Below are 22,221 nucleotides of genomic sequence, written 5' to 3'. Positions count from 1 at the left end.
AGAGGGACACAGAACTTTAGATCTGCCCACTTCATCCTGGCCTGCCTCTGGATAGTGTTCTCTTCGATTGAAAGCCAATTTGTGCAGCTGGGGATGATTTCTTATCACTGCCCTGGGGTTCCTTAAACCTGTCTGTGTAACTGTAGAAATGTACTGCAGGGATAAATAGCATGCAGTTATTCGCTAGCTGTTGTTTTGAAGAATTTGTACTAGCAAATCCATATGAGTGATAAAATCTCCCCTTGATGTTCCATAGGTTGAAAGTCATAGCTTGCGATTTACCTGGTCAACAAACAGTTTAGAGGGTGCTCTGCTCTGTGGGTGGAATGGGATCATCCTGGAAGAGATCAAATCTATCAGGAGAAAAATGTTTCATCATAGAATGTAGATGATCAGTCAGAAAAACTTTTTCCTTCTGATGTTCTGATTTGCACTAATGCTTCCATCTGATTGTACACACATCAACAGATTTAACATTTTTTTCTGCGATTTGTCATCTATAAATGTGTAGAATAACAGACAGATTTTACCTGGGGCCAAGCAGCCAGACTCTGAGCTATACATGCTATAATTGTTGGCTAATCAATCATAGAAAAGCAATCAGAGACCTATAACTTTAGGCAAAGGGCTTAAATTTCGCTCATGATGTCGTTTGTGACCACAGACAGTATTGGAATTCTCTGGCTGCAGAAAGGTCTAGATGAATAAATGGGCAGCAGGATGTCATTGAGCAAGGTCATCGGATCTAGTTTCAAAACAATACCAATAAGTAGTACATTTTGAGCATTATATGTTTTGAAATAAGTACTGATTGTAAAAAAATCAACAACGAAACATTCCCCTTACCTTTACTGTTCCCTTTGGTGTTATGCTTTAATAAGCAAATATTGAATAAAACGAATTGTAAGAAAATATTATGAGCCCTTTATGTCTCATTTATGTGCTGTACACACTAATGTATACACTAATAATCATGAATTAGCAGTTTTCCAATATAATATAATAGATCTCTGTTTGTATGTTTATAGATGTGCCTTCCGATCATAAGGAACACTTTTAGAACCTTTTACAGTTTAAAGAGAGAACCCTTGGGGAATCCTTTAGACATAAAGATAGACCTACTGTATAATATTTCCCTTCAATCAGCATTCCTTCACCTATATGCACTTTCCACCAATATACACCAACCAGGCATAGCATTATGGCGTTATAACATTATGTCCAGTGGGGTGAATAACATTGATTATCTCTTTATCATGGCACCTGTTAGTGAGTTGGATACACAGTATTAGACAGCAAATGAAAATTTTTTCCTCAAAGTTGACGTGTTAGAAGCAGGAAAAATGGAATTTAGCGAGTTTGACAAAAGACAAATTGTGACGCGTAGGCGATTGGGTCAGAGCGTCTATTAAACGGCAGATCTTCTGGGCTGTTGTTGGTCTGCAGTGGTCAGTATCTATCAAAAGTATCTATCCTGTTAATACTGGTAATGCTTGATGTTTCAGGACTGGTTTGGCAGCAAAAAAGGGATCAACAAAATATTAGGCAAGTGGTCATAATGTTATGCCTGATCGCTGTAGATTTCTCCAATGTCCATTTTTCAAAAAAATTAAAAATACATATCAGAACAGATGACACTGGCATTCAAAATCCATGACACAATCCTTTCTTTTATTTAGACATCAATCAAGTTGGAGTTGATGATTACATATATCAGTTTCACTGAGGAGATGACTGGACATTGAACACTTTTTTTTTTTTTACATTTGTTACAGGTTTTTCTGATATCCTGCTTAATATTGAGGGCAGTTTGTACAAATATTCCACCGAAGCAAAGCTGGAAAGTTGATTAACAATGAGGAGACTGAACTGCGTTGTATTGTACAAGATCTTGCCTCATGGTCTCTATGATACTGTTCAATTTTGGCATCAAAATCATTTGCATTAAACCTGAAATTCTGTAATCCATAACCTTTGAACCATTTCCCCTTTCCATATTCGACTGAATGCACTGAATGCACACCAACTTCACAAAGAGTGTATAAGATCAATCGCTAAGATCTCAAATCCACACAAATCTTCATGTCAGTGCCCACTCCTCCGATTTAAGAGCCGTCATGTAAAAGCCAGTCCACGTAAGCATATTCGTGCAGCGAGACCCCGACCATGATGGAATAGTGTAAGTAGAAAGATCCGCGCCAGATCCATGCATTCATGCACAAAAAATACCTTGATGCTCTCTCACTCTTTAGTGACCGCTTCCTGGATGTTTTCCATCATGTTTCCGAACACTCCCCCAAAGACGCCCACAACCATATTTATTACATGCCCAAGTCCCTTCTGTCCCCTCCAGACCAGACTGCCGATTCCTTTACCTATTGTCATGCCCTGTTCGCCAATCTCTGTGCCTACTACACCCAAGTACCCACAAAATCCCTGGCACATGCTCCCTACAACTTCTGAGCCAAATTCCCAGACCTCACCAAGTGCACCGGTTACCAACCCCAAAGCATCACCCATTAGCGTCCCTGTACCGGCAATTCCCTCCTGGCAGGAGATCATGAGCGTGCCTGTTAATGTGCTTATTAATGTATACAGTGAGCAGACGCCATGCTCACCCACTTGATAGGCGATGCTACCTACGTTCTCAACACCCGAGACGACACCAGAGCCCATGTTTTGAACCAAACTAAGACTGTCACCAGGCAGCGATGTCAGCACGGCTGCGTCCTCTTGCAAGACATAGCAGATTTGAAAGGGCAAGTTAGTGAGGGTGGAGACAACCGGAGATAGAGGAGCAAACAGGAGAGATATGGTTGAAGACAGAACATAGAGGACAACGCTCTCCTCTTGGCTTTCGGCTTCTTCGCTGCTTTCTTCCAGACTGGGTTCAGACAGGGTTCTTTCTTCTATCTTTTCTTCTATCGATACCTCATTCTCATCACTGCTTTTGTCTGTCTCATCTGTGTGTGAAACTTCACCGACTTCCAATGCCCCATTTTCCAGAATTGTCTCTCCACATCCACCTGAAAAAAGCTCTTTAAAGTCCATCAGTTCCTCCAGCTCTTTCACACTCATCAGCTTTATCTCCCCTTCACCCTCAAGGACCATTCCCATACTGAAGCTTCCGGCTCCTTCAGGAACATCGCAGCACACTGCCGACCATAGCACGTCCTCCTTCGTCTCGATCAGGCCACCCATGCCACTCTGAACATACACACTTCCCCTTGCCTTAGAGCACTGTGGCGTGATCCTGCTCTCCACCAGCTCTGAAGTTAGAGCATCCAGTTTATGGAAAGTAGACGGTGAGGGTGATGAAGCTACATGCTGGTCCTTCTTGTACAATCCCGGGACAAAATGATCTTCTCCTCCGAGGACGCTTGTCTCGTCCTGCACATGCTTTTGAGAGACACATAAACATGAATTACACGACATAGAGAAATCTCAAAAACGGAAAGATCAGGCCTGTTCTTTGTTATACAGCTTTCTATTACATTCAGCACTGCTACACAGAATCAAGTCACAAAAAAAGAAAAGTTTCCTTTGTGGCTAAAAGACAGAGGCTGTTCTGAGACGCAAATGTATGCAGTGCCTCTAAATGGGTCCTTTCATTAAACTTGACAAGGGTCATTAAGACATTCGCTGTAGTGTGTGTTTTGTTCTATTCCCAAGTCAGCTTTTTGTCACAACATATATATTTTTTGCACGCTCCATTTCGCAATTTTGCAAACTTGGTTTTATTTTTGAAACTCGTTTGCTTCTGTAGAGCCAGAGGATTGTCAGGAAGTTCGTATAGTCAAATTCAGGGGGCAAAAGCTTTTGCACATAAATGTGATTTCTCACCAAGCGGCGCAATTCAATTAGAGTTGACGTTTACGATGCAAAAACTCCTCTTCTAGTCAAGACTAAAATTTTATAGCCATAAAAATCTTATTGATCTTATTTTAAGAATAAATACTGTGCAAGATCAGATCTTTCATAATCTTTATTTTTTCTTACTTAGTTAGTAAAGCTTATAATCGGTTTATATGAGGTAAATTAGCGTCAAATATTCACTTATGGCTTGTTCATTAGTATCATTTATTCCAAATGCTTGTTTTATATCAATACCAACACATTTATTTACAATATAACAAATGATTAGGCTCCGCAGTATTAAGTCTCTTTCCAAAAATTATCCATTATGGTTCATTTTTTTGGAACTGACTTCTTTATACAAAGTACTTATGGCTTTTTTTTACTGAATTGTTCTGTAGTTTGATTTCCTCATGTTGAATATGTTGTTAATAAACAAAAATGCAGCAAGTAATGATTTAGCTTTATTTATTTGAATAAATAATAATTGTTGATGTGTGATATTGATTTTAATCTCATTTTTGTCTCATTCTGAGACAATATATAATAATGACTATTCATTAATTAAGAGCAATTTTCTTGATTAGTCTGGTTTTAAGATCTTATTCACATGGAAAGCAAACTGTTCAACGTTGATCCAGTAAGTTCAGTAGACTGCTTGCAGTGTTTTAATGCTTATTTGAAGACATTTTGTTATTTTCTAACACCAGATATGTTTCCTTATTTCAAAAAAACCTTACCAATGTAATGATCTTACCACACTGGCAGATCATTTGACTTGTTTCTCATCAGTATCTTCTTAAACCATGTATTGATTTGATTTCTAAGGTTATTTTTTTTTGTTACTGTACAGCTTGACAATAAGAAAAACAGATCCTACCAACTCTTTTGTCGTTCCTTTGCCCCATGCGTTGTGCTGGCCGAGGTGCAGAGCCGTATAGATGTGAGACTGGTGTCCCGGGTGGGAGAGTGAAGCAAAAGTGCGCCCGGCTCCCAGGTTGTGGCATCGCCTCTCCAGGCCCGACTCAGTGACCCAGTGTGGGGGTGTGTTTCTGTAGAAGCTCTCCTTGCACTCGGAAGCTGTGACAATGTGAGCCAGAGAGAGCAGGCCCAGGATCAGCACTGCAAGCTCCCACACATTATTCCTCAGTGCTGCACACGCCATGGCCAAAACACTCTCTCTGCAGTCTGGCAATGGCTGTAAATGACAGCGCTGAAGCAGCAATTACACAAGGCAAGATCCTGCAAGTCACCCTGTCTTCCTCTCTCCCTCCCACTCTCTATGCTCTCTCCCTCTCCTTGCTCTCTCGACTACGCTTGGGTGCTTTCTTTCTCTTCTTTTTTTTTTTTTTTTACCCCTCCTGCTCTCCCGTCTCATTCTTTTCTGTCAGTAAATCACTTCCTCTGGTGGTGGTTCGGCTGTAATGTACACAAACCTGTGCACACGCCCTCTCACGCCTATCACTGTTACCTGTAAATCAGCATTCTCTCATACTCACACACATGTGGATTGTATTATCTACGTGAGATATCTTCATCCTCGCCCATCCCTACTTCTCGAACTTTTCAGGGGAAAAATAAAGATCTATCCATGAGGAAGCAATATTGTCATTTATAATGGTGCTGGAACAAAAAACACACCTGCTCTCTTACCATATTTGAGCAGGACACCAGAATTGCTTGTGTGTTCTGTAGGGAAACAAGAGGCATGCCCTCAGAAACACACATCACTGCAAAGTTTTACTGCTTTTGAATTATGCAGTAGCTCCCAGACAGATTTTATAAAAACGACTGTTTGAAACCAGCTCCAAACCTGGCTGCCAAATACCAGGAAGAATTGTGCAAAGCTCTGTAGGTATGACAACGGTAAGCCGTGTGTGTGTGTGTGTGTGTGTGTGTGTGTGTGTGTGTGTTGTAACCCTTCATGGCAGAACTGCCTGTCTGAACTGGAGTCTGAGCTGTAGGGCAAGATAGGTGTGGCTGCAACCCTCAGAATCTTATGTTTTTCTGGGTTTGTGTGTGTGTGTGTGTGTGTGTGTGTGTGTGTGTGTTTTACATGCTTAATACACCCAGTTATACTTCATACCTCACACCCGGCTATGAATGTTTGTGTACATTTAAGCATAAATCTAAAACCCATTTGACTATCTATCCATTAGAGGAAAAACTGCCTCAACTGATCACACACACACACACACACACACACACACACACATACACATGTGAAACCTGAAGAAATTCTCTAGTTGTATAACTTTAAGCCAATGCTCACAAATCCTCACAAATCCTGAGCCAGTTATGCAAGTGCAACCCAAATATATGGAGCTTTTGATAATATACAGTGTGCCGTGTAGGTTTTAGGTGAAGCACGGTGGTGGTAGCATCATGTTAAGTGTCTTAAAGATGGCTTTAAGGCAGTGTTGCAATGATGAGCCACTCTTTGCTGTTGTTAATAATGAATGTTTGGGATGCGTTTTTAGAACCGTAGCGCCATTTTGGCCTTTCCTGACCAGTAATGTATAATGTACCCAAACGGCACTTTAATAAATGCATGCTGGTGAATTTGAATTAACTCGATTTTTTACTTTGGATGGCAACAGGTCAAGTGAAGAACATTTCAGAAAAAGTGACGAGATTAAGTGATGAAAGTGGTTTCATAACCCTAAACAACTTCTGATTCATAAATAACTGCAGTAAATATATATATATATATATATATATATATATATATATATATATATATATATATATATATATATATATTTTTTTTACTCCACTATTGTATTTATTAAAAAAATACAAAATATATGTGTAGCTTTGTGACATGTAATGTCAAATATAAGTATTTTTCAGGTCCAGGTTTTAGAACTAGAAGGTGTAGGAAGGTTTAAAGGCATAAAAGGGTGAAAACCTACCTTTTTTTTTTTTTTTAATGATAAAAATACAGTATTGGGGTAGTGGGTCATTAATAATACAGCAGTGACACTGACATGGCAGGGTGTTTGTATAATACTGTGTAAAATACAGTGGTGTGAAAAAGTGTTTCCTGATTTCTTATTTTTTTGCATGTTTGTCACACTTTAATGTATCAGATCATCAAACTAATTTAAATATTAGTAAAAGATAACACAACCTCTAAAGAACTGCAGGCCTCACTTGCCTCAGTTAAGGTCAGTGTTCATGACTCCACCATAAGAAAGAGACTGGGCAGAAATTATCTGCATGGCAGAGTTCCAAGATGAAAACCGCTGCTGAGCAAAAAGAACATAAAGGCTCGTCTTGCCAGAAAACATCTTGATGATCCCCAAGACTTTTGGGAAAACACTCTATGGACTGATAAGACAAAAATTGAACCTTTTGGAAGGTGTGTGTCCCATTACGTCTGTCATAAAAGTAACACCGCATTTCAGGAAAAAGAACATCATACCAACAGTAAAATATGGTGGTGGTAGTGTGATGGTCTGGGGCTGTTTTGCTGCTTCAGGACCTGGAAGACTTGCTGTGATAAATGAAACCATGAACTCTGCTGTTTACCAAAAATCCTGAAGGAGAATGAACAGCCATCTACTCGTGACCTCAAGCTGAAGTGAACTTGGGTTCTGCAGCAGGACAATCATCCAAAACACACCAGTAAGTCCACCTCTGAATGGCTGAAGAAAAACCGAATGAAGACTTTGGAGTGGTCTAGTCAAAGTCCTGACCTGAATTGAGATGCTGTGGCATGACCTTAAAAAGGCGGTTCATGCTGGAAAACCCTCCAATGTGGCTGAATTACAACAATTCTGAATAGATGAGTGAACCAAAATTCCAACACTCACTGCAAATTACCGCAAATGCTTGATTGCAGTTGCTGCTGTTAAGGGCGGCCCAGCCAGTTATTAGGTTTAGGGGGCAAACACTTTTTCACACAGGGCCAAGTAGTTTTGGATTAAAATAAATAGTTCATTTAAAAACTAAATGTTGTGTACACTTGTTATCTTTTACTAATATTTAAATTAGTTTGATGATCTGATACATTAAAAAAAATAAGAAATCAGGAACACACTTTCACAACACTGTATATAATAATCCAATAAATGATATAAACAAAGAAAGACAATAAATTGATGTTAGAGACTGAATTTGTGCCAGAATGTTAAATATGTACCATTAAAAGCAGCCTGAGACATCTGGGGTTTTTTGGCTGCACAAAAAGGTGCTATTGCATTAATTATATAACAAGCTGAATCTTGTGGGTTTTAAAAGCCCCTATTTTTACCAGGTGCACAAGAGAGCTCTCAAGAATAGTCTCATACTCTCCTCTGCACCTCATATTTCCACTTAAACAGCTTCTGACCACAGCCTGTACTTAAAAAAGTACTGAACTTTTAAGACCTTGTATAACGGTTCAGTTTTTGGGGTGCTGATGGTGGTGAGGGAGTTCATACACACAAAAAAGGTCATTGTTTTAACCAAAGAAATCAGTTTACAATTCATTCACTTTAATAAATTTTTCCTCCAACTCAAAAAAAAAAAAAAAAAAAAAAAAAAAAAACACCACCACAATTGCTGGATGTCGAATTATATAATTTATCCCAAAGGTGTTCAACAGGTTTGTGTTCATATCTTTATAACAGGCCACTCAAAATCGTCCACTCCAGTCCATGTAAACGCATGGAGTTGACTTTGTGCACAGGAGCATTATCATGCTGGAAGTGCTCTGGGTCTCCTAGTTTAAGTGAAAGGAAAATGTTACGCTACCGTCCCAATACTTTTGGCCACATACAGGGTCCTGATGGACCTGATCCTGAATCTGTACTTACAGATGTGCCTCTTTCCAAACATCTACAGCCGTGTACATTACAAGCGACTTCGAGTTTATGAAACTCTGTCCTGATTCGTCCTGATCAACATTTTCAGGAACGATGGATGCATCCGCTGTATCCGAGCATCGAAATTACCCTCCGATTCAACTACTACAAACTCCTTTCTAGGAGGTCCACCGGGTGCTTTTCCTTCACACAAATTAAAATCACATCCTATGTGTACTGCAGCTTGAATTGTGAGTCGAGTTGCTATTTTACATGTAAAACAAACACACAAAAAAAAAAACCAGGTGGTGGAGAAGAGAGAATTCTCCAAAGCACCATCCGCAGCTGGATAACTGGCGTTCCCCCTCGCCGTATTCACGCTAGAGTCTTTTGACGTCTCTTCACTCGTTAGGAATGTCAATGACCAGTTCTGCTTCCTCTCCCTCTCCTCTCTCCTCGTCTCCTCCGTCACTTTCTCCCTCGCTCTCTCCTTCCTCCTCGGCGGCGTCTCCGCTCAGCATCTGCCGCGGCACCCAGCTGAAAGGCCCGGACGAACCCGCGCCCGCCGCACCGCCTGCTGGGTAGTTCGATCCTAACGGAGATACCACCTGAGAAAAGAAAAAACAACAACAACAACAACAACGATGTGAAAGAATTATTCGCATAATGAGTCAGTCATGTTAGTGATCACACGCTGGGATTTCAACTCTAATGAATGTGAAATATTCGTTATTATACAATTTTCTCCATCTGATAGATTTAGGACAGTAATGTAAGAATCCGCTCGAATAAATGCCACAGAGGCATTGACTTCGCTTCTGGATCTGCTTCATCCTGTTTTTTTCTCCCCCCTCACACCCACATCCTCGCTCTAATGCACTAATGGACCTTCGCGTTGCTCTTCGGGGATTTCATCCACGCTGTTTATATATAGCATTAACAAGATGCAATGCTCCGTCCTCTCTCGGGTCACGCTCAAAAATGACTGCATCTGGATGGAAATTTCCATCGACAACTATTTTGGACAGAACAGCAATTAGAACATGTGGAACAGGATGTTGTGTTCATCAGGTAACCTACATTATTATATTTATTAATAATAATTATTCTTATTGTTGTAATACGTTTATACACGCTATAAAAACAAAGGTTTGCGGACACCTCACCATTAGATTGGTATATGTGCTTTTTGAACATCCCATTCTACATTTAGTCCCCATTTGCTGCTATTATAACCTCCACTCTTCTGGACACAAGTGTGCTCGTGGAGATTCCTCAATCAGCCACAAGGGTGTAAGTAAAGTCAGTAAATGATGATGGAGGCCTGGGGTGCAGTCGGCTGTCCAATTTTGAGGTCAGAGCTCTACAGCAGGCCAGTTAAAATCACATCCAAAAACACCTTTTAAAACTGAGTGTAACCCTGTGGTCCATCAAATACGGTGTCCCTATATTTTTGTCTATATGGTATACGTGGTAAAAAAGTCTTTTCCTTCTTGTTTTTTTTTTTTTTTTAGAAAAATGTTATTGACTATTATAAATGGATTTTATATGGTTTTGTATTACTTCCAGAAAATCAGCAAATTAAACCCTACAATAAATATTTGATATACCGTCACTTGTAAGTACAGGCTTTGGCCTTTTATAATAAATGAATGCAATTGTTTTATTTTCAATGATGCAAATCCTCAAAAATGCACTTTGTACTTAAAAACTTATTTAAAGATAGGTCATCAACATGCAATTCTTTTTACTATCTTATGTATATTAAAAAAAAAAAAAAAAAAAAAGCATTTCTCAACAACGTAAAAATACACCATCGTTTACACAACCTTCTAAAATTTAATGAGTTTGTAAATTTATTTCCGCCTTTAACCCAGCACATATAGAAATATTGGGTGTTTAATTGACGAGACAGAAAACAGTGGAAGCCGTTTCAGACTTCCTGTTTCTTTTTTCCCCCTCGGTATCTCTCTCTCTCTCTCACCTTTCCTGCAGACTCTTTTCTCTGTTTGGGTGGTTTTGGTTTTCTCTCTTTCCTCATTCGCTCAGCAGAGGGAGCCAAATAGTCAGGAGGGAAGGGTAACTGCTCACCGCGCGCACACACACACACACACACACACACACACACACACACACACACACACACACACACACACACACACACGGCCATGTCCGCACGCACAGTCCCCACCCCATAAGACAATGGGTCCAAAAATAAGCAGATGATGTGACAGGACACAACAGAAAAGAGAAAGAAAAGAATGAATGAATTAAAAATGTCAAAAGGAACTTAAAGCAATACACTGAAATGGGATGAGGTTAGTGATGTGGGCTGCGCTCTATGGGCGCCTTACCGCGTTGAGGTACTGCGCGGGTGCCGAAGCCTGGAGAGCGTTCGCTCCGGGCCGTGAGAGGAGAGAGAGCTGCGGGGACGAGGACGAAGCAAGAGATGGACCTGCAGGACTTCTCCTTCTGTAGTGTACACATATTAAAGCTGAGGTTAGACAGAAACAGACTCGTATATTGGCCTCTAAAAAAACCCTAAAACCCTAATTCCAAAAACGTTGGGACACTTTGTAAAATGTAAATAAAAACAGAAAACAATTATAAATCTTATGCAAATCTTATAAATCCACTTTCTATTCTATTCATAATGCACCAAATGTTTTCCAATGGTGGAAGGTCTAGACTGCAGGCAGTTCAGCATCGTTCTCCTACTACATCATGCTATATGCAGTATGCATGCTCTTGTTCAAGGCCTTCAATGAAAAAGATGTTTTCTCATGTATGATGGAGCCTTTCCAAATGTGTAAGCTGCCTATTCAACGGGCACGAATGCACTCCAATACCATCAGGGCTGTGGCTTTTTGAACTGAGCGCTGATAACAAGCCAGATAGTCCCTCTCTTCTTTAGTCCAGTGCACAGTGTCCATGGTTTCCAAAAAATAAATTCGAATTTCGAATTGTCTCACCACAGAACAGTTTTCCACTTTGCCTTAGTACATTTGAAACTTTACCCCAGAGAAGAAGGATCATGTTCACGCATATCTTCTGCTTTGCATGATAAGAGCTTTTAACTGCAATTGTGGATGATGGCGAACTGTGTGACAGTGATTTACATTACAGAATCATGATGGCTATGAATGCAGTTTTTTTGCAATTTTTCCAGTTTTGCACAGATGATTCAAACATTCTCATATATTAGCAATAAAAATTACTGATATTGCACTACATTGATTGTTGAAAAAAAAAATCAAAAAGAAACATTTTAACACTTTGCCACAACAACAGCCTTCAACCTCTTTATAATAAAATTAAAACAAAAATTAATCAATAAATAAAATAGATCAAAAGCTTCCCCCCTTTAACTTCACTTCACATTATCTGTACGAATGGAAAGGTAATAATATAAAAAAAAAAAATTATAATAATAATAATAAAAAAAGAGCAGAAAGCAAAAGTACTGACAAAAGTCAATACCCATCAGAACACAGGATGGACTCACTTCTTTCCTGGTTCTCGTTCTCTTTCTCTCGGAGCCTCTCCCTCGCTGTCTGATGAGGCTGTTGCGTCCGAGTCTGGAACATGACCGCAGTGTTTAGTGGTTTTGTAGTAATCAAATAATGACATCATAATACACAATAATAGAGTGGATTGTCGTGTACCTCAGTCCACATTAGCATTCATATTTTGACCTGAGTCGAGGTTTATAAATTGTTAAAAATGACTATTGAATTTGTTAAACTTACAACCTTTTGTAAAAAAAAAAAAAGTGCTGTATTTGCAGTATACAACGTAATTTGTTTGTTCTGTAAAGTTTCATCGGACCAGCGGAAGTCATCACACATTAGCGATGCTGATCCTGGACAAGCACTTAGACAGCCTTCTAATTGCTGCACAGTAGATATTCCTCTAATTGCAACAATATTGATATTGCCCTAATTGCAGCATAAGTCTTCAAAAGGCGCACAAGCTGACAATGTGAAAGTGCAGCAGGAAGTGAAGCAAACTGAACACTGACTCTGAAGCAAAAAAAAAAAAAAAAAAAAAGGCAGTTAAACTAGGGGTGTGAGCAAGCGCTGGTTTGTGAATGGAGGGTGGAGCCGGAGTAAACGAGGGGTAAGGACCACACACCTGTGCGAGTAACAAGTGTTAGTAGTGAGCGGCAGAGGATAAAGAACAGAGAAACGGAAGCCTGAGAGAGAAGGGCGTGGAGAAAAGCATTGTGTGTGCGCGTGTGCATGAGGAAAACGGTGAAAGTAGAGCGTGAAAACGTTACTGTGGCAAAATAAAGCCAATTCCTTGAGCCACTGAGCTCTGCACTGATGGGTTCACCTCCTTAGCTCCATCGAGAGGAGAGGAGAGGACCAGCATCCGGAATGCTCTAGATCAGGTCCCCAAGCACTGGAATGCAAACTAGTACCAGGTCATGGAAGAATAGCTACCAGGTCAAGAACGTTCTGTGGATCATGTCTATAGATATTATATATTGTGCATTTTGCCCTTTTGAAAGCAACAAATTTACACACGGTGCAATTATATACAGTGGGGTGAAAAGGTGTTTGCCCCCCTTAAACCACAGTTTTAACAGGGGAGCAAACACTTTCACACAGGGCCATGTAGATTTGGATTTTTGTTTTCCCACATACATATATATATATATATATATATATATATATAGATATATAGATAGATAGATAGATAGATAGATAGATAGATAGATAGATAGATAGATAGATAGATAGATAGATAGATAGTAACACTAACAGATGACATAATGAAGCGACAATCAGTTATTATTCACTTCACCTCTCAATGTTATAATGTCAATGTTATGCCTGATCGGTGTATATATAAATGAGTACATATACACCAGAGCATTTTGAGTGTGATAATCATTCAAGTTTTATAAATTGAGTTCATATGAGTTCATGATCATCACACACCAGCGACTATCAAACTCAAAATGACCAAAAAGAAGCATCAAGCAATTATCTTTCCACAGAAAAGAGATTTCAGCACTTAGACTAAGCACTGCTGCAGGAACTGCGGTCTCTAGACGCTCCAGAAGGCTGAGTGCATAACTGTGGTTCTGTGACTAAGTGAAAAACCACCAGGCCAGAAGAATCACTCCGGGTTGACCAAAGTATGTGTATGCCACATTCAGGGACTTTTATAGGCTGCACACGTGAGACTCTTCTGGTCATTTAGGAAAGGAATGAAGAAACAATGGTGATGAAGTAAAGACTTACCTGATGAGTCTTCATCCACACGCTCGTACTGTAACAATCTGTCCAGGAGGAAACTGATGCACATTGAGACACATAAGATGAGAGCCATTAGTTTCCAGTGTATACACAACTACACACGTACACACAGTGACTGGAGAAGGGGGCTTCAAATATGCGAATACATCAGAGACTATGGAGATTGCAATGATTAATGTTTTAACTGATGCACTGTGTAGCTCCATTAATATGAAAACCGTGTAGCCAGGCAGTGTGTGTATTACATTAAGGGGAAAAATGTATCACCTTTTATCTCTGGAGACCTTCAAGAGTTTTCTCTGTGCTCTCCTGAGCTCCTCTTGAAAGCATTCTTGCTCCTAAAATGAAACCAGACAAAGTCACATCCTCCATCACACCCCCAGTAAAGCAAAAGAAAAGTAAAACTGCGGTTACTTACATACACCAAAAACTTTAATTTCCGCTTCAGGTTTTTGTACTTCCGCTTGTAATCCACATCTAACTCGGCTTGGCCGTTCATGTCTGCAGAGGAACAGGACATCAGGGTTTAGTGGAATGTAGATGCTCACACCTATTATACAAATACAATGTATATGTAGAGGATGTAGAAGTCTTGTTTCTCTCGCTCGCAATCAAGAACACGGGTGAGGACGCAGGATCTGCTGCAAACCATGTTTACGTCTCACTAACGAATTTCTTAACAAACAATTACTGTCTTTAACTTTCATGCAACAATATGGCCACCTTCTCTCTCCACAGCTATGCAGCTGAGGATGGATCCACATGAACAGTCTAAAGATCCATGAAGTTGCTAAGCAGCTCAAGAACTTTGAGCATGGATTTGGACTGTAATCCAAATAAACAGACTGTTGTAACATCTTAGGACTACAGTTCTGCATTTAAGGATCCATCACTGACCAGTAAAACCCAATAATAATGGAACTGTAATGAATGGACTTTCGGTGCCACCCAGATGAGGAGTCTGGTTCCTATCAAGGTTTCTTCCTCATACCATCTCAGGAGGCTTTTTTTGCCACAGTCACCACTGGCTCACTAATTAGGGATACATTTATTAGCACTAGACTTATACATTCCAACTTCATAACCTCTTTAATCTCTATAAAGCTGCTTTGGGACAATATCCATTGTTAAATGCGATATACAAATAAAATTTTATTGAATTATCCAGATCGCTAAATTATTATTTTATTACATTTTTTTTTACTTTAAATACATTTGCAATGACCGAAAATAAAGACAAGATGCCAACCTGAATTACAGACGTACAAGAAGTAAACCCAGTTGAAATGTATGACCGCACATGAAGAACTCAAAACGGACAAACGCGATGTGTTTACTTCCGCATACGTTGTAATCATGCGCCGGAAGAGGCACTTTTGTTGAATTTACATTTGGACAATTAAATTTTTTTGTAAAATTTGAATTAAATTTGTGACGTGTATTTACCTCATTGTGTATATATATATATATATATATATATATATATATATATATATATATATATATATATATATATATATATAAAGAATTAAAATCCATTAAAGGAAAACAATATTATTAACATTTTTTTATTAAATATAGATGCACTTTTATCCATGAATGCAGAGTAACGCATGCTTCGATGAGTGCATGAGTCAATAAACACTGATATTTTACCATAGAATGTTCTGGAAAGTTTAGCCTGTAAAAGCCATTGCAAGAGTGAGTTTCTAAGCTCATACCCAAGTCTGACTCAGAATAGTCCGTAGAGATAAAGAGCAAGATTAGATGAATAATACATCTGTACGGATAAGTTATATTTATGCACACTGACAGGACTTTGACAGGATGTCGATGTAGGAGCTGTAAGAAGAGAAAAGGGAGGAGGCTAGAGAGGAGTTATAAAGTGATGGCTATGGGACAAGGGGTGTGTGTGGAGATTGTATGGTCGGGGCTGGGAATGTGAGTTGGTAAAACAAGGACTGACAAGCTGACCTTTTGATTGACATGATTTCTAATGGTGCCAAAAAATGCCTCCGTCAGTCCTCAGCAGAACGCTAAATCGCTCTGTAAGGGTTAAATCGCTCCATTTACGGAAATATTCACAATTTTAATCACACAGGATCCTAATTGTGCCGCATAATGTTCCCCTGTTTTCACTTGTTAACACACACACACACACACACACACACACACACACACACACAAAAGCTTCAGAGACATTGTCCTCTCTGACGTCGTCTCTTGTTGCAGAGACAAAAATAGAAAGCCCTTCTCTCATGGCCATATGAGCATGTGTTGTGCTGTGTGACAGATATAAACCTAATCCCCTTGTTTTCGCCTTTTACCATTTAAATCTGAGCATGATGATGGACTGGGACATTAGAGTGTCAATGTGGGTTCGTGTGCTGCATGTATGTAACATATGCTCTCAGTCTTGTTACACTTCTGGCCCAATCCCCCCCCCCTGCCGAAATACTACTCTCACACTCACAGTCTTTGTCCTTTGCTTTTATTCTCTCTCTCTCTCTCTCTCTCTCTCTCACACACACACACACACACACACACACACACACACACACACACACTTTTTGACCAAGTCCTCTTTCTCTTCTGTAACATCCTGAAGGTTCATCATCCTCTCGCTCGCCTCTGACAAGGAATCTGGAATGTACACGAATCACATGAAGGACACGAACAACAACTACAGCAAGTCTCTTCTCAATGACCAGAAGGTAAGAGAGAACTTTTGAAGTGTCACCTCGAGGTGAAAGATGAGATGTATGCTTAGACCAATGCACATTTTGACCTGGGTTTCTATTAAAAGTGTGCCTAGAAGGGCAACAGCATATCACCAGTGTATGATTAATGATAAGGTTATAATTTACAAGAACATTGATGATCATTTTGTTATCCACTTTAAATAAGCACTAGTGGTTAAATACTGCTTCGCCTGCAGGAGAAGCTCATCCAGGCGATTAAGAAGATTAAGCACGAAGTTGATGAATGCCATGAAGCAGAGAAAGAGACTTTTGCAGATGCAGTCACTGTGGAGGTAAAGACAGGATGTATAATAAAAACAAAACGTACCAGTATCGACATTGCGAACATATACACTATAAAGTATATCTACTGGAACTGAAAATGCCCCCAAACAAACATTTCTTCTGACCCCCAAGCCTCATTTTTTCTGGCTTATTATCCATAATCGAATGGCATGGCCACGTAGATTTTCTTGACTTTCTCAAGAGCTGAGTTGAATGTTTTTTTTTATTGTTCAACACCTACAGTATAAAGGAAAGTCCAAGATAGCATTTTTTTTACCCCAATGTGAACCCCCAGTTACATATTAATAGCTCAACAATCACAAAATCTTCAGAATTAGACAGACATAGAATTCATTTGTAAAGTAAAGTAAAAAAAACAAAAAAAACAAAAAAAAAGTTGTCTTTTGCATTCAAACATTCTATCAGAGGTTGATTTCTCTCTCCCCGACATTGTATCCCCACAGAGACAGTTTGAGGACATGGAGCGGGAAATCCGAGCAGAGTTCCAGAACCTTCACAACTTCCTGGACGAGGAGGAAGAGAGAGACCTGGAAAGGCTGAGCAAGGAGAGGGATAGGCGAGTGAAAATGCTGAAGGAGAGAGAGAGGAAGATTGCAGGGCAGGGCCGAGACCTGGAAAGGGCCATCGAGACTCTGAACGCCAAACTAACAGAAGATGACAGCCCCAAACTCCTTAAGGTGCTTATATAGGGATTATATCAAATGTCTACTTCTGTAAATAACAATGTTCTTCTGGCAGATTTATACTCACCATCTTGTTGCATACATATACAACCTTAAGGATTACATAAGAGCAAATCTAAAATATATAATGCACGAAAGGTTTTTTGTTTTATTTTTATGTATTTACTATCTGGATTTAGTAGTTAATTTATGTGTGCGACACTGCATTATCTCGAAAAGCAGCTTGTTAAGTGTACAGAGGGGAGGAGGTACCACACAAGGGTTTGGAGCAGATCCACAGAACATGCTGGATGCTATCTGGCACTGTTTAGCTCACATCACATGATTAACTGGGTGTAAATGGAAGCTAAAGTGCTGATACTGACCTGAGTGGTGTGTAAAAAAAAGACACAATTTCTACCTTTTAAACCTTTTTTTTAGGAAATCAAAGAACTCCTAAAGAGGTAAGTGTGTAGTGTTTTGTATTTAAATGAATCCATAACCCACAATAACACCAACCCACATGATCTATTTTATTTAAACCCCCTATTGTTGTGTGAAAACAGAAAGTGCACGCTTTTTGAATTTTATGGTTTTACGCATCAGGATATAATAAAAATCATCCGGTCCTGAGCAACACATGACATTTTATACAGTGTCATTATTTATTTAGATAATGTGTGTCAAAAAAACTAAGTACAGGTTATGATTCAGTAGCTTGTAGAACTATCTTGCAGGACTAACTTGAAGTAGTCATGTTCTGTATGACTTTATTAGTCTCTCACATCATTTTGGATGTCAGTCTTTATTGATCTTTGTGGGCACTGAGCTCTTCAGGTCCACAGCATTTCAGTCAGGTTAAAGTGTGTAAATTATTGGCTTAGAGCCCTTCTCAGATTGATGGGCAGCAATAACTGTTTCTCTAAATCATTGCTGATTGCTTTCCTCCTCGGCGTCATGTTTACACAGAACTTAATGCTCCAGTACAGCAAACTACTATAACTTGGGCATTTGTAGAGGTGGGTCACACTTACTGATGATCAGTTAATCAAAAGTATTTAATTAGCAGCCGGCTGCTACTTAGCCTCTTATTTCATGAAATATTTGTTGTTCATCTGAAGTTGTATTTAACTAAATTTAAGACCTGCTAAGAACCAGATAATTTTTATTATGTCCTAATACATAAAACCATCCAATTAAAATAGTGTGTACCTGTATTTTTACATGACTGTAAAATATTTAAACCCACAGGAACCATTACCAAGTCCAGCTGCTGTTCCTTATTTCTTATTAATGCATCCTTTTTCTATTAACATCCATGTAGCTGTTATATAATATGTAAAGGAGTCATTTTGCATTCTTTTTTTTACAGCTGGGTACAACTGAGAATAAACACTTGTGCATATAATCATTTATTATTTGCCACATTATGTTTGCCTGCTCTACTACTACTATTATATGGTTTGTGTGTTATAATTTAAAAACTACTTTTAATGCTTTTAGACATTAAGCCATTTAAATGTGAGTGCACTAAGCAACATAAAATGGTTTAACTCCGGGGAGTTTTTTTGTGTTTTCTTTCCATTTTTCTGCCAGGTGTGAAGTAAATTTTGTCAGGCCAGCAATGGTGGACAGTGAGATTTGCACAGGACAGTTTGTGGGTCCTGTTCAGTACAGAATCTGGAAGCACATGAAGGCTTGTCTCTACCCAAGTACTGGTTTAACGGCTGTGCTTGACAGCATGGTTTCTTTCTGCTTGGGAAATAAATTGTGTGTTAGCCAGTTTGCATACATATACCAAATATACACATAATGCTTTATTATGGACGCTATACTAATACTGAATAGAGGCTTCCTTTTCTAAAAAAATATCCTTAATTCCTTCTGACATGGATTCCATAGGATTTTGGAAACATGATGTTTTGTATGTTAACATGATTTTATTGCACAATTCTTGCACGTTTTTTCCTGGGCACTTTCATGCAGTGAATCTCTTCTTCCCAAATGTGGGAAGGCCTCTGATTCCAAAGAACACTGAACTCAAAGTCATGTTCATAAAATCCGTTTAAACTGTGTTTGCTTTGTGGCAGAGTAAAATACCTTGTTAAAAGTAGACAGTAAATTGTGGTCAATATTGAGTGCACAAAGTTAACAATAACACTCAGGTAGTCTGTATGTGCATTAAAGTAAAGAATAACTTGTATTAAAGGCCCAAAATAGGCCAAAAAAATATTCCCCACACCATTGCACTACCCCCACCAGCCTGTTTCTGTTTACACAAGGCAAGCTGGGTTCATGGATTCATGCTGTTGGTTCCAAATTGTGACCCTGCAATCTGTGTAACGCAGCAGAAATCCGGATTAACCAGATCAACCATAATTTTTCCAGACTTCAGCTGTCCAGTATTGGTGAACCTGTAACCAGTGCAGCCTGTTCTTGACTGGCAGCAGTGGAACATAATGTGGTCTTCTGCTTTTGTAGCCAATACTTCTTAGGGATCAGAGTGTTATGCATGCCTTCCTGATTACCACAGTATAGGGTATCCTTTCTGTCATTCCAAACCAGTCTGGCCATTCTCCATATTACTCTGAGTAAACTCTAACGAATTTTCTAGGTGAAAATCCAGAGAGATCAGTAGTTATAGAAATAGTCAAACCAGCCTGTCTGACACCAACAATCACTGATATCACATTGTCTCCCCTCATTCTGAACAGTGGTAGACAAACATGTACACAAAGCATGTACTTGAGTTAAAGTAGAGATACACTTTGTTAAATATAAAAGTAATAATAAAAGTGCTCCCTTGAAACATTTACTTGAGTAAAAGTACAAAAGTATTTGCAATGTACTTTTCAAAAGTAACCAAAGTACTATGATTTATTTATTTATTATTATTTATACATTTTTGTCACAAGACTCTTACACAATCAACTCAGTTTATGTTAAAAAGATCTAATGTTACTCTTAACACACCAGCCTTTTAATAGAATGATATTAATGAGTCAAACACTGATCGATATAAGTTTTTCAAAGAAATCGTGCAAATAAGGCCACAGGTGTCGTTGCAATTTAGAGTCAGGAGTTTCTTCCATCATGTATTTCTCTTTAAATGTTCTGCTTGCTGTTGAACTGATGCTGAACTGTATGTTAGTGTAAGAAACACCAAGCAGCAAACAGATCAAGTTTTTAAACAGAGTGTGCTCTCAACCCTGCTGTGTGTTTGACCAGTTAAGTTTTTAATCCACTCATAAATAAAAAGGAACAACTGATTTGGCAAATTGTAGTTGAAGAAAAAAAAAAAGTAACAAATTACATTTACTTTACTGTCCACCACTGATTCGGAAGGTTAATTATTAACTGAATTTCCTGGTCCATATCTACTTGGTTTGATGGATTTCACTAATGCCAAGTGTTTGGCTGAATAAATAATGAATGAATATATATATATATATATATATATATATATATATATATATATATATATATACACACACACCCACAAATTATGGAGTTATTACCTTATTCAAGAGGTTTTATTTAATGTTTGTGTATTTTGTGTTTTTGTTTTACCTAACTTCTTCTCATGCACAGACATATCATCGTTGACCTTTGACCCTGAAACTGCTCACCCGCTTCTGACCCTGTCTGCCAACAACTCAACGGTGCATTTCGACGAAAAGAAGGAACCCGTTGCAGATCAAAACAAGAAACGTTTCCACTATTACTACTGCTTAATGGGTCAAGAAGGCTTCATGCACGGTCGCCATTACTGGGAGGTGGAGGTGCGAGGCAAGACGGCATGGCGGGTGGGCGTGGCCAGAGAAGATGTGTGCCGCGGTGAGATGGACTCATCCACCACAGCGAATGGACTGTGGACGCTGGCACTGAAGAACGGCTCAATCGTGGCCTGCACTGACCCCAAGCCCACGCTGATACGTAGAGCCACTCTTCCCAGCCGCATTGGCGTCTTCTTGGACTGCGACGGCGAGGAAGTCTCATTCTACGACGCTCTTACCATGGCACCCATCTTTTCCATCTCCATGGATTCCATTCTCGTCCCCATTTACCCGTTCTACAACCCTTGCGACTCAGATGACGGGAAGAACCTCGATCCTATTTCCATCTTCTATCCTTCGCTCTGACAGAAAGATTGAGCAGATGGACTTTCTCTTACTAAGTTCAAGAATTTAGAACTTAGAAGTGGATTTTGCAAAAAGTGTACACAACAAGAAACTCAAAAATAGCTGTTGCTATGTTGGATGTTAGAATTTCTTTTTCTTCTTTCTAATAATAGTGTATGTGCAAGAAATATTTATTGTCTGTCAGGTATTTTCATGCAAAATAAACATGTGAAAATAAATGGCGTACTGAAATCTCTCACTTGATTAAAGGGTAGTGGAAAGGAAAAAAAAGAGAAAAGTTGCGAGGGAGAACAGTATAGGAAGGGAGAGATGATGGAATTGTTCACTTTATGTTGTCTATAATTATCATGGTCACCTGCTGAACTGAACACACTGTAGTTACAGTGAGGAACTGTTATGTGAACAATGCACCGAGTGTGTGCGTGAGTGCGGTTTTGTAGTATGAATGTTTCAGAGGA

General features: G+C 39.1%; 3 protein-coding genes across 6 annotated transcripts; 1 reads left to right on the top strand and 2 right to left on the bottom strand.

Moving 5' to 3' along the window:
* Positions 1-1,650: 1,650 nt before the first annotated feature.
* LOC124383894 lies at positions 1,651-5,216 on the bottom strand. The gene is made up of 2 exons (XM_046846254.1): positions 4,736-5,216; positions 1,651-3,399 (listed from the first exon to the last, which is right to left on the bottom strand). Exons 1-2 carry the CDS (start codon positions 5,018-5,020, stop codon positions 2,242-2,244), a joined length of 1,443 nt encoding a protein of 480 aa, XP_046702210.1. The 5' UTR covers positions 5,021-5,216; the 3' UTR covers positions 1,651-2,241.
* A 3,103-nt stretch (positions 5,217-8,319) lies between these two features.
* On the bottom strand, positions 8,320-15,247 carry ino80e (INO80 complex subunit E). Of its 3 annotated transcripts, none has more exons than XM_046846227.1 (8): positions 15,162-15,247; positions 14,331-14,413; positions 14,180-14,250; positions 13,898-13,950; positions 12,151-12,223; positions 11,000-11,117; positions 10,630-10,728; positions 8,320-9,253 (listed from the first exon to the last, which is right to left on the bottom strand). In XM_046846227.1, exons 2-8 carry the CDS (start codon positions 14,409-14,411, stop codon positions 9,047-9,049), a joined length of 702 nt encoding a protein of 233 aa, XP_046702183.1. In that variant the 5' UTR covers positions 14,412-14,413; positions 15,162-15,247; the 3' UTR covers positions 8,320-9,046. The 3 variants fall into 3 exon arrangements, with proteins under 3 accessions (XP_046702183.1, XP_046702181.1, XP_046702184.1); XM_046846225.1 differs by having other exon boundaries at positions 14,331-14,462; positions 15,162-15,244; XM_046846228.1 differs by lacking the exon at positions 10,630-10,728 and having other exon boundaries at positions 14,331-14,462; positions 15,162-15,244.
* Positions 15,248-16,229: 982 nt separating this feature from the next.
* On the top strand, positions 16,230-21,981 carry si:ch73-54f23.4 (zinc-binding protein A33). 2 transcript variants are annotated; one of them, XM_046846298.1, is made up of 7 exons: positions 16,230-16,305; positions 16,521-16,626; positions 16,851-16,946; positions 17,403-17,636; positions 18,063-18,085; positions 19,218-19,333; positions 21,213-21,981. In XM_046846298.1, coding segments are annotated over exons 1-7 (1,128 nt in total). In that variant the 5' UTR covers positions 16,230-16,303; the 3' UTR covers positions 21,764-21,981. The 2 variants fall into 2 exon arrangements, with proteins under 2 accessions (XP_046702254.1, XP_046702252.1); XM_046846296.1 differs by having other exon boundaries at positions 16,259-16,286.
* Positions 21,982-22,221: the final 240 nt, after the last annotated feature.

The sequence above is a fragment of the Silurus meridionalis genome, chromosome 4 (assembly GCF_014805685.1).
Source record: "Silurus meridionalis isolate SWU-2019-XX chromosome 4, ASM1480568v1, whole genome shotgun sequence".
Classification (NCBI taxonomy): Eukaryota; Metazoa; Chordata; class Actinopteri; order Siluriformes; family Siluridae; genus Silurus; species Silurus meridionalis.
The sequence above is the reverse complement of the archived record's forward strand: the minus strand, read 5'-3'. Positions and strand labels throughout refer to the sequence as shown.